General features: G+C 42.7%; 1 protein-coding gene across 7 annotated transcripts in view; it reads left to right on the top strand.

Moving 5' to 3' along the window:
- PHF21A (PHD finger protein 21A) overlaps positions 1–12,468 on the top strand; it is a 135,031-nt gene that overhangs the window by 46,769 nt on the left and 75,794 nt on the right. For all 7 annotated transcript variants that reach the window (XM_063438067.1, XM_063438069.1, XM_063438070.1 and 4 more), the window contains exon 4: positions 1,308–1,373. In XM_063438067.1, coding sequence (XP_063294137.1) covers positions 1,308–1,373 — 66 coding nt within the window. The remainder of the gene's footprint in view (positions 1–1,307; positions 1,374–12,468) is intronic.

Raw genomic sequence — 12,468 nt, 5'->3', positions numbered from 1 at the left:
TGTAGTCTTATTTCGGAGTAATGCATGAAATACACAACTCTAAATAAATTGACTTTGTAATTTTGAGAGATTGCTGCAATATTGGGAATCCTGCTTTTTAAAATCACCACTAAAGAAATGTAAACTTAAAGACTACGTTCACTCTAGTTGGTGGCTTTGGGCATCAGGATGACCTGTAAATATGCACAGCACCTTTCATGATTAGTGTGTACCCCCTCAGGTGTTGTGGCCTTTTTGTTTTTTTATGTAAAAAGCAAACATTTATTACTTGATCGCAAAGAACATTTTTATTCACCAAACTAGTATGTGTGTTAATGTATGCATAATATTTTTACCTTTTCAATTTTTACTCTAAAGTTAAAATGAGGCGAAAAATGCAAACCTTTTTCCATGGTGATAACCATATGTATGCATAAGTATACACCATTTTCTTGCATCTAATATCCCACCATATAATGAGCAGTTAGAAAAGATTCAAAACTGCGGGTATGGATTAAATTCATAAACTTTTACAAATATTGCTTAATATAAGTCAAACTTTTACTTTTTAAACCATGAAGTATAATTGTTCCTTTCTTAAATATTCAACTTATTTTAAGACGTATACTGCTAGGCATGATTCATTTCTATAAATGTATCAGTGAAATTTAATAATCTACAGAACAAAACGCAAATGTTATTAAACAGAATGCTTGCACATTGAACTACAGGATTGAAACTGTACGTCATTCTTTTCAGCAAATATACAACCAGGGGGTGGTGGTTTTATTTTATTTTTATTTAAAATCTTTATTTTATTTTTGTCCTCTGCTTACGCCACTGATGAGTGGTTTGTGTATATATCTATCAATCTATCTAGTGTGTGTGTATGTATATATATATATATATATATATATATATATGTTAACTGTCCTGAAGAAGTCAATCCAGGAACTGAGCAATTTACACACATTTTTGGTTTTAAAGGGCAGCTAGGAGTGCATCTTGTTTTTAAAATAAGTTGTATTTTACAATATTAAAGAATGGGGGGAAATGTATAAATAGTTTCAGTTGGTTTTTCCAGAGTCCTCACATTTTGTTTTATTTCACACACTTTAGAAATTTTTTATTTTTTTTAATATGTGTCAAACTGTAGATGTCTCGTGCATTTTCGTCTCAATGTGTCATATCAGTACTTGTTTAGGACATACACATTTCTACGTTTCTAAGCTTCTTCATGAAGTTAGAGGTTTATTCACCCATCAATGAAATGACCGCTACTTATAGTTGCATTTCATCATGTGTGATTCAATTTTCTGTCTTGCTAGAATGCAGATTTGAAGAAACAGCTCCATGAACTCCAAGCCAAAATTACATCTCTGAGTGAAAAACAGGTAAGAAAATTCTTGTAATTTTTATGTCTCTCTTTAAGAGGTTACTCGAAGCACCATGACTACATCAATGACTTGACGTGGTCCTGGTGCCTGGAGGCTTTATTGTGCAGCATTTTGCTATGAAACACTGCACATGCAAAGTTTAAAGGCATGTCTATGTAACTAAGGGTCCTCTCGATGGAATCCTAATAACTTGCAAGTAAGCATAAAATACACTTCTAGTTTTAGGCTTATTAATATTTTTTTTTTTTGTAATTCTTTATTTTTGCGTGCATGAAAATATAACAAGCGGGCTCGCCATGCCACAACAGCTTGACAAGCATATAAGCAAACATTTAACCATTCGGTAGCATGTAGATTAGTCTGCACAGTTTTTATAATAACATTTGGGTGAGCAATATCAGAACAATAGCACATTTCAAGGAGTTAGAGAAGACAGGCTATCAGCACAGTTTTATAGTATGAGAGATTCATGCAAGGCAAACATGTCAAAAACTTTAGCAACGTTAAATACAGGCTATGAAGTTCGAGGACAACTCACTGAGTGTTATTGCTATCAGACTTGTGAGACAATCTGGGTTGAATAGAGAGACACGTCTAAGCTACTATGAAGCCTCCGTGTAACAAAGGTGGAAAACACTATTAAACATTATAAATTGAGAGACACGATAGGTTGGTAATGGTCTGTCTGAGGATAAGACAGTAGTTTAAGGAGCCTGTATGTTATCCACTGAAACTACTATTTCTGTTACGCTGCACTGGTCATAGTATTCACATTTAATATAAGAGTTTAAGAAACAATAACTAAGCAGACTGCGTAGCATTTAAACAGTAGCCGGTGGCTTCATATTAAAGCCGGGTCAGCCAGACCCTCTGAGCGGCAAGGTAGAAGAGCGTCCATAATGGGTCACATAGGCCAGAGTCGTGCTACCACAAAAAGGAACATATTATTTAAGTGAAGCAAGAGAGTGCACATATTGAAAACATTAGTCATAGCATGAAGGTATGTCAGCCCAGTAGAGTGAGAACAAGGCTGAACTAAAACATAAATCTAACTAATCGGTTTGCAAAATAACATTAACAATAGAGAATATATCTAGGCTGTTGGGTCTGGTAAACCTGCAGCTCAGATGCAGTCCAATTGTTATTAAGTTCAGCCAATGCCCAAGGATGGGGGGTTGCGAGCAGGTGGATGCTTCAGTCCATCTCCGTTGTCACCCCATGGCTTGCACGCTTTGCTGCGGGAGTCGGCTCTGGCGGTACCTCGTGGAACTTGTTGCCATACTGTTGCCTGTTTAGCCTCAATTCTTGTGTAGTGTCGGGCATTGCTGCACTGGAGGCCGGATTGTGGGACAGGTGAGATTCTTGTTTGCTGCATTTGTTTCGTTGTACCGGGTGTTTTAATTTGTGCGTGGAAGGGTGCGTTCAATGTGCCTGCCGCCATTTTTCTTCTCTGGGCCCGCTGGTATCTGCAGTGTCGGACAGCCATTTTGGGTGCTTGTGGTGTTCGCTTGTAATAGCTTCGTCGTGCTGCAGGCCGAACACACTCGGCCACCATTCTCTCCGCTTGGCGGTAAGTCGCTCCTCTGCTCTGCAGGAGTTCCCTAAAGCCTGCACATAGGTGGTCAAATATTACCAAGGGGTGCCCGGTTTGCTGGGTGCGGGTGTTCCGCTCTTTGTGCTCACGCTGGGCGGCCATCTTGGGAGTACCTCGTGTGCTGATTACCCCAGTATGGCTTGTGGCTGATTTGTCTGCCCTTCTTCCTGGTCGTTGTGTCTAGTAGAGACCGGGATATCCCCCACCGGTCCAAAGGGGGGGGGGGCTAGCGATGTGTGAGTGTCCCTCCGCTAGCCAGAGAACCGGGAGAGCGGCCGTCTCTCCGCGGCTCCCACTGGTTTAGGCCGCGAGCCTCAATTTGGACAGCACAAGCTTGGGGAACCTCGAGTCGGGTATCCCCGGGTCCAGTGGTGTCCTCCGGTCAGGTCGATTGCTGTTTGCAGCCAGTGTCACCAAGTGGTCGGGCAGTACACCCGGAATCTTGGCCCCAGACGCAGGAGCTCTTGGCAGGTACGTCTGGTCCGCTTGGAGTCAAGCTCCGCCCCCTCAGGCTTATTAATATTAACTCTCCTACAAACAGAAGAAAGTAGAGAGGGGAAAAAGGGAAATATCTCATAGGGTTATACTGATAAAACGCTAACATTTATTAATTCTATTATTAAAAAGTTAAAGGGACACTATAGTCACCAGAACTTAAGCTTAATGTAGTTCTGCTGGGTATCATTCCCTGCAGGCATTTTCATGTAAACACTGGCTTTTAAGCGAAAAAAATACATTGCCCTCAAGGGACGCCTCCAGTGGCCACTCCTCAAATGGCCACTAGAGGTGCTTCCTGGGGCAGTGCAAATTTAGAGTCTCTAGTGCACTGCATGGAGACACTAAATTTTCCCCAAAGAGATGCATTTATTCAATGCATCTCTATGAGGAGGTGCTGATTGGCATGCCAACATTTGGCCCCACCCCGGTATCACCTCCTTGCCGATTTGAGCCAATCTATTGGATTGGCCTAAATAATTTAATTCTGATGTCAGCAAGAAGGCAAATCGGGTGCAGGGCAGGGCCAGCAGACTCTCACAGAGCTAGAAATAAATTAAGTTTTTTTTTTTAGTCTTTTTATTACACTTTAAGGGGGAGTAAGCCACCTAAATTGTGGTTTTAACACTATGGGGTCAGGCATACTTGTTTGTATTCCTGACCCTATAGTGTTCCTTTAAAGGTGGGCTCTCACATTTTGCTTAAAATGTTTCCAGCATGTCACTCCCATAAGGGAGTTATCAGTGCAGTCCCTTCTGTTAGGTGTCTTGGCAGATCCTAAATTCCTCTTGGGTTATCTTCCATGCCCGGTCTGTAAGAATTTGCAAGATCTGTAAGAGTCCTGGCTGCTGGCAACTTTTGACAAATCTTTAGCAAAACAATAGGCTGCAGGACCTGGAGACTCATGCCAGCACAACCACCCCACTGAGCTATAGTGGGTATGTTGCTTACAGTGGTTCCTGTAAATTTATTTTGACTGGCTTTTAAGTCCTTTACTGCCAATTGATGACAAGTCTGCTTATACTTTTATATAATCTCTACAACTAATGAAAATATTTCAAGAAAGCTTCATTTTATTTTTCTCTTAGAGCTTTTCAGGTCTTTCTAAGTAAGCTTTAACACTGTTAATCAACTGTGAATTTTTATAATGGAGAGTCTTATTTTATTCAGTAGCCGCACCACAGGATGCAATTTTACACGGATAAATACTTGGAAAGAGACTTAAAATATTTATACCTTAAAGGGGGACTCTAAGTCTAAACACCGAAATTACTTCATGAGCAATTCATCTAAAATAAATAATTTTGGGGCTTATATGATGGCCTTGCAGACAGCCACAAGAGTCTACTGTTAGAAATAGATTTGATAATTGAATCTGTTGGACGCCTAGTGTTGGCATGTAACGTATGCTGGTATCGGATGTTGAGTACATCTAATGCTTCTCATAGGATTTGGTTGGCAGATCACAGGGATTGCAGCTAAGTGCCATTACTTCACAATTCATCTATGAGAAGGCAAATTGGGCAAATGTCATTAGGCTTTATCAGGAGGAGGATCGAGCTACAGGAAATAGTTTGTTTTGGGGGGAGAGGGGGAAGGGGCACTGAAAAAAGGCAAGTTCAATGTGCCCGTTTGACATAACAATAGTCTTTTAGACTTTTTCCAGCGCCAAGACTCCCTTGGTGCTGCTGGCCTCTCCACCTACTGTGACATCATCAAGAAGATGTTGCATCCTCAATCGCTGTACCAATCCAGTTGCTCCTTATAGAGTAGTATTGGGACCTGATGTGCATGCACATCCACTGCTTTCCTATAAGCTGTGACAGCAGGTGTTGTTACAGCGGAAGTTCCTCTTTTGGCGGTCAGTATGATCCTTCAAGGTAAACCTTGCTCTTTCTACAAAACATTCAGGACCAGTGCACCCAGACCACCACATTGAGGTTAAGTGGTCTGTGTGACTTTAGAGGTGTTTCAATAAAATAAAAGGAACATAGTGATCTAAACTAACATATGAACACATCAGAGATGATGAACTATGATTTCGCTTTTATGTAGCAGCTATAATATGGGTGCAGTCTTTGTTGCCACTGTTCTTACAACCTGTAAACTTTGATGTGTTCTGCATTATTAGTATTAAAATGAAGTCTAACTTGTTGGCCTGGGTTGTACGAAACACATAACTTGCTTAGAATCTGTGAACAAACTATTATATTTCTGAACACTTGGACTAATCTGATCTGCAGCAATACTAATTGATATAGGGTTGGTACTGAAATCGAACACTTAAATGAACACTCCAAGCACTTCAGGTGACTTATATGGAAATTGACATTTTTTTTTTATATATATATTTGAACCTTGTTGCACCTCCCTAACTGTCAGACAGCTGGATGGTATTTCTTCCTTCTTGTTTAACTCTGTGGAGCATTTGCTCCCCATGTGCATAATTGAATCTTGGGTGCTCATGACCCTGGTGCCGGTTAACCGTTTTTTCTGCTTTGCACTATTTTTGGTAGGTACTATCTATTGCGTACTTGGAACACCCCACAAAACTTGATATTTTGGTGATTGAACCCCTGTCAAAGTCACTCAGATCTTTTCACTTACCCAGTTTTCCTGCTTCCAACACATGAAATTTAAAGGACCACTATAGGCTCCCAGACCACTTCAGCTCAATGAAGTGGCCTGGGTGCCAGGTCCACCTAGGATAAACCCTGCCTGCTGTAAACATAGCAGTTTCAGAGAAACTGCTATGTTTACATATGGGTTAATCCAGCCTCTAGTGGCTTTCTCATTGACAGCTGCTAGAGGCGCTTCTCACTGTGATTTTCACAGTGAGAAGACGCCAGCGTCCATAGGAAAGCATTAAGAATGCTTTCCTATGGACTGGCTGAATGCGCGCGCGAAGCCGATGACCGAAGGAGGAGGAGAGTCCCCAGCGCCGAGAGAGCTCGACGCTGGAGAAAGGGGAGTGTTTAACCCCATTCAGCCCGGCGGGAGTAGGATCCTGAGGGTGGGGGCACCCTCAGGGCACTATAGTGCCAGGAAAACAAGTTTGTTTTTCTGGCACTATAGTGGTCCTTTAAGAATGGTCTGTTCACTTGGTAATTGATATAACCCCTTGGCAGGTGTAATTGTAATGATCTAATATGTTATTCACTTCACATGTCAGTGGTTTTGTTTTGGCTGATCAGTGTATGGCGCGCTCGCTCTCTCACTATCTCAAAGACTAGAACTTTATAAATTGACCGAATTTCTTCAAAATATAAAAAGGGACTACTTTTAAATACCAAAACCACTACATCTTAATACAGTGGTTTTGGTGCATATACAACCTTTCACATTAGCGGGAACCAGCAAGGTTTGCATTTGTCAGTCAAAATACCTCTAGTAGCTGTCGTTCAGCACTGGAGGTGCTTCCTTGTGAAGACTTTTAATAACTTAATAACAGCTCATTGAAGTTGTCTGGGTGCACTGTCCCTATTGCTCTTGGTGCTACAATATATAACAAGCATGTCATACCTGCGGGCCACAATGAGTATCTTTGCGGTCACGACTGGACTGGCCTACCAGGATACCGGGTAAGCTGTCTGCCCAGGGGCCAATTTGTGATGTGGCCCTCCCACAGACCACAGCCTATTATGTAAAACATTTCTTCCATGCTGGCCGCCAGGTATGCGCATACAGCGTATGATGTCATATCCGGCGGCTGCACAGCGGCGCTACAGTGTGCAGAGTGGCTGCATGCAGAGCATGCCAGCCACTCCCCCTTCTGTGCTGCTCGCAGTGCAGGAGGAGTGTGTGGCCTGCTTGAGCAGGGAAGATTGTGCAGGGGTGGACTGGAAGACGGCTTAAGGTAGGAGAAGAGGGGCTTGGGGAACCTTCCTCTAGTGTATGAAACGGGAGGAGGGCAGTGTATTGGAGTGGTGGGAGTGAGGGAGGTGGGGCAGTGTATTAAATTGAGGGGAAGGAGATGGGGCAGTGTATTAGTAGAGTGGTATATGGGGTGGTATATTAAATTGGGGGAAGTGAGGGGGAGCAGTGTATTGAATGGGGGTGGGAGGCAGGGCAGAGTATTAACCCCTTAAGGACCAAACTTCTGGAATAAAAGGAAATCATGACATGTCACACATGTCATGTGTCCTTAAGGGGTTAAATTGGGAGGAAGGAGGTGAGGCAGTGTATTAAATTGTGGGGAAGGAGAGGGGGTAGTGTATTAGTGTGGTGGAAGGGGGCAGTGTATTAAATTGGGGGAGGGAAGGGAGCAGTGTATTAGAGTTGTGGGAGGGAGTAGTAGTTGGTTAGAGTAGTGGGGGCGGTTTTATTAAATTGGGGGAAAGGGAGGGGAAACAGTTTATTAAATTAAAGTGGTAGGAGTTGTGGCGGTGTATTAAATTAGAGTCGAGGAAGGGGGGCAGGGTATTATATTGGGGGAGGGGGGCCTGGCCACGGGAGGCTGTGTATTAGATTGAAGATGCATAGAAATTAACTTGAAGTGAAACTTTTGAGATAGATATATAGATATAGATAGCTAGATAGATATATATATACATACACACACACACACACACACACAATGTGTACCCAGGATTACATATTGTTTGCATGAAAATGATGCAAATAAATTAAATTTGTGTTAGGGATGCACCTAAATTTCGGCCAGAAAAGAACACTATAGGACAGGGGAGGGGGGGGGGGGGGAGAAAAGAACACTAAAAAAGAGGGAGGTGAGATGAACATTAAGCAGGGGGGGGCCACTAAAAGAGAGAGGAAGTTTTTCTTATTAGATTAATTAAATTCATTAATAAGTCTAGTAATAACATTTTAGGGAAAACATCTTTTTTTTAAATAATTGGGGGGGGGAGGGAGAGAATCATTTTCGGTTTTGGTTTTCGGCCAAGGGCCTTTGAGCTTAAAGGACCACTATAGGCACCCAGACCACTTCAGCTTAATGAAGTGGTCTGGGTGCCAGGTCCATCTAGGGTTAACCCTGCCTGCTGTAAACATAGCAGTTTCAGAGAAACTGCTATGTCTATATATGGGTTAATCCAGCCTCTAGTGGCTGTCTCATTGACAGCCACTGGAGGCGCTTCCGCGCTTCTCACTGTGATTTTCACTGTGAGAAGACGCCAGCGTCCATAGGAAAGCATTGAGAATGCTTTCCTATGGACTGACTGAATGCGTGCGCGGCTCTTGCCGCGCATGCGTAGTCAGCCGATGACATCCGAAGGAGGAGAGTCCCCCGCGCCGAGGGAGCACGGCGCTGGAGAAAGGTGAGTGTTTAACCCCTTCCTCCCCCTTCAACCCGGCAGGAGAGGGGCCATGAGGCTGGGGGCACCCTCAGGGCACTATAGTGCCAGGAAAACGAGTTTGTTTTCCTGGCACTAGAGTGGTCCTTTAACATGCTTGATGTACTAAGTCTGCCTCCAGTGGGTGTCTACTAGATGGCCACTGGAGGCGCTTTCTGGATCCTAACAGCCGTTGTCTGTTTGTTTTTTTTGTTTTTTTTTGTCTAATAGAAGCAAAAGTTTCAATTATGTTTTCTGACTGGTGAAATGTGAATGTCAGATAGAAACATAGAATGTGACGGCAGATAAGAATCATTCGCCCCATCTAGTCTGCCCAATTTTCTAAATACTTTCATTAGTCCCTGGCCTTGCCTTATGCCTATCCCACGCATGCTTAAACTCCTTTACTGTGTTAACCTCTACCACTTCAGCTGGAAGATGTGCCACTTTTACTGTGACCTAAAGGCTCCCATGGACTTATCAAATGGCATTCATCTTAAAAATAAATAAATAAAAAGTATTCACCCCTTCAGTACAAGAGGTTAGGCAAATACAAAATCATCATTCATAGCGCATCATGTATTATGAAGTGGTTACGGTCAGTCTGTTTTTTTAATGTTTGCTTCTATTAAGGAAGAACATTTTAAACCTGTTTATTGCTCTTTGATGGATTATCCTATATTTAAGCTTAGAGTTACCCTTGTGGTCTAGCCTTTTACTTTAAAACTCTGAGTCTGCAGTATAGACTGCTGTCTAGAGGTCAAACCCCAGGAGCTCCCAAGTGTGGGCAGCATTCTTAGTCATATGGGATTGAAATTATAGACTTGTTAAAAGCTGCTTTAGTACTACTGCTTGTGCGAAAGCAGACACATGTCATAGGAGCACTGCAATGAGACTACCTCCCTGTGTGTGAACTGTATGTTTTGTCATCCACTTTTGGTCATGAATTGCCGGATGGGATCCACTTGAAATGCAGACCAGTTACAACCAATTCAGGTTCTATTAGCCTGCTTGGAGAACTAGCCAATCAGCTGTTTTCTGCATTCATTTATGTCTATCCATGAATCCGTTTCAACACCAGGAGACAAAAAGTGTGTATATGCCCGTGCCAACTTTTTGGGCTGTATTATTGTTGGTTCACATTCATCTTCATGAAGCTACCAGTAGTTGACTTTCTCTAACTCCTATTTCACTATAATGTATTAACCCATAATGGAGATGCATTAATCTATGTTTATTGTAGCAACTTATTTAGGCTTTTATAATATATCATCTTGTCAACTTGCTGTTGTGTGTCTTTTTCTTCTGGAATGCTTCAGAAGCAATGCAAAAACTAGGATATTAATTTGTAATATACTATAGTTAAAAGCAAAAGAAAGAGAACCTATTTGCTGGAAGTGGCGAGTGCAAAGCATTGCAAGATACCTGTGTTAAGTACTTGCATGAAGAAATTACATCTTTTTTTTTGTCAGCCATGAAAAACTGTGTTTCTGGAGGTGTATTACTCATTGCTACACATTTGGGGGGGATTGTCCCAATATTGTCCCTTATTATGAGATGGTGAAGGAAACCGTGATGGATATCGTCGGAGACTCTGTTGAGTGGTCAGTTGAGCTTGCATTGCTACACATGTCCTACAAATCCATTTCAGTACAAGAAATCCATTTTACGCCACTTGCTTAATGCTGCAAAGGCCCTGATTCCTGCGTTTTGGAAAAAGACTGAGGTTCCCTCAAAGGAATCTTGGTTTCAATGAGTTGAGGATATACAGGTTGCTGAGGCGCTACATTGCAAGGGAAGGGTTCCAAATACACAAAGACTTGGCAAACGTGGTTTGTGTATATGTCGCATAAGTGAAGCATGAATGGGATATGAGTCGCAAGGAACCTGGGGTAGGAGTCTGTCTTCCTGGGAAGGGAGCTTTCCTCTTGCTCTTTTTGTCTATCTATCCTCTCTCCCTATGCTACATTACCTAGATCGGGGATCCTCAAACTCCGGCCCTCCAGATGTTGCTGAACTACAACTCCCATGATTCTCTGGCTATCTATGCAATTCAAAGAATCATGGGAGTTGTAGTTCAGCAACATCTGGAGGGCCGGAGTTTGAGGACCCCTGACCTAGGTTCTTTTTCTAAGCTACCCTCTCACAAGGTTCTAGCGCACAAATGGGTTATATACTACAATCGGTTCCCCACCCCCCAAATATATAGGTTATTTGTTGGGAGGATACTTTTTGCTGTTTTGTGGTCACCTGTGGTTCTTAGCATTGTATCTCAATTGTAAAACCTTGTATTTGTACTTGTGACTTTAAGGTTATATGTTCTGTTTACACCAAGCATGTCAAACGCAAAGACTAGCATGGGCCACATAAACCCGTACTAAATCCCTGGAGTCCTCCCTGCACCTCCTAGGTCCTCCACTGTCCAGCCGCTGCCATCGCAACACTGACAGACACACTCACTCACTGACAGACACACACACACACACTAACACCATTTGATTTATTGCTCCCTACCTTTGGTAGCTTGTGTGGGGCCTCTTCTCTCGGGAGCTCAGTCTTCCTGCTTCCTCGGCACCCAACATCACTACAGAGGGTGCGCGCAAGGGAGCAGTGAGAAGCAGGAAGACTAAAGACTGCCACCAGGGACCTCTCCTCCGACCGTTACCGGGTAAATTTGAGAAGAAGTAGGCACCTGTAATGTAAGGAGGGCAGGTGCGTACTCTGCCTTAGTAATCATGGCAAACTCGCGGCTCACCGGGCCGCAAATATATTAATTGTCGGCCAGACGCGGGCTGCGAGTTTGACATGCTTGGTTTACACTGCTACTGTTGTGGAGGCCTGCGTGTTACTCCTTTATTTTCTTTGTCTTTTCAAATAAATAAAGAAAAACTGTTCCGCTGTTTAATAAGAGTGTAGTTTGTGTTCATTATTTGCTGTTCATCTTTGCTTGGTGAAAATACATTTTGAGCAAGTATTTCCATTTTTGCTTTTTTCATACTCACTGTGGCTTTAGAAAGCTCGCTTCACCAGTAGTGCTTTGATCCCCTGCTATGTGTCAAGGGGTCTGCTAGCTGTTTACTGATATGTATCAGTTGACTAGAGTGTTCACATGGCTGAGGAGACAGCAGAAAATTTATATTTTGTATTCTCCTTAAAATATATTCACTCTTAAGTCATTCTTAATGTCCATAGTTTGCAAATCACCACCAAGCTTCATACAACTATATTTATCCCTTGATTCATTTTCTAGATTTGTCGTTTGTCTGACAAAGGTGGAAAAACATAGCCCTAAATTTTAGCAGTAATTGGGATATTTTGTTAGTAGCAGGGAGGCATACATTTTCAGATAATATAATCTTAACCCCTTAACGCCGTTACAACGTACCATGCTGTCCCGCATTAAAAGGGCTTTAAAGCCGTTGCGGCGGCATGGTACGTCGTAACGGCTTTGAGCCCCTGGAGGTACTGTGTACTCACCTCCGCCGCGATCCTCTTCTGGGGGGCTGCCTGACAGCCCAGGCAGCCCCCCTCCGGGAAATGAGGCCCCCGGGGGCCATGTGATCGCTCTCAAAGAGTGATCACATGGCCCCCTATAGCTGGCTAGGGATCTGCCAGCAGGGGGACTGTCTGAAATATCAGACAGTCCCCCTGCTGGTAGGAAAGTAAAAATAAATAAATAAAACGTGTAAAAATAAATTAAATATATTTATTTATA

This window comes from Pelobates fuscus, chromosome 12, assembly GCF_036172605.1.
Source record: "Pelobates fuscus isolate aPelFus1 chromosome 12, aPelFus1.pri, whole genome shotgun sequence".
In the NCBI taxonomy this organism is placed as follows: domain Eukaryota; kingdom Metazoa; phylum Chordata; class Amphibia; order Anura; family Pelobatidae; genus Pelobates; species Pelobates fuscus.
The sequence above is the reverse complement of the archived record's forward strand: the minus strand, read 5'-3'. Positions and strand labels throughout refer to the sequence as shown.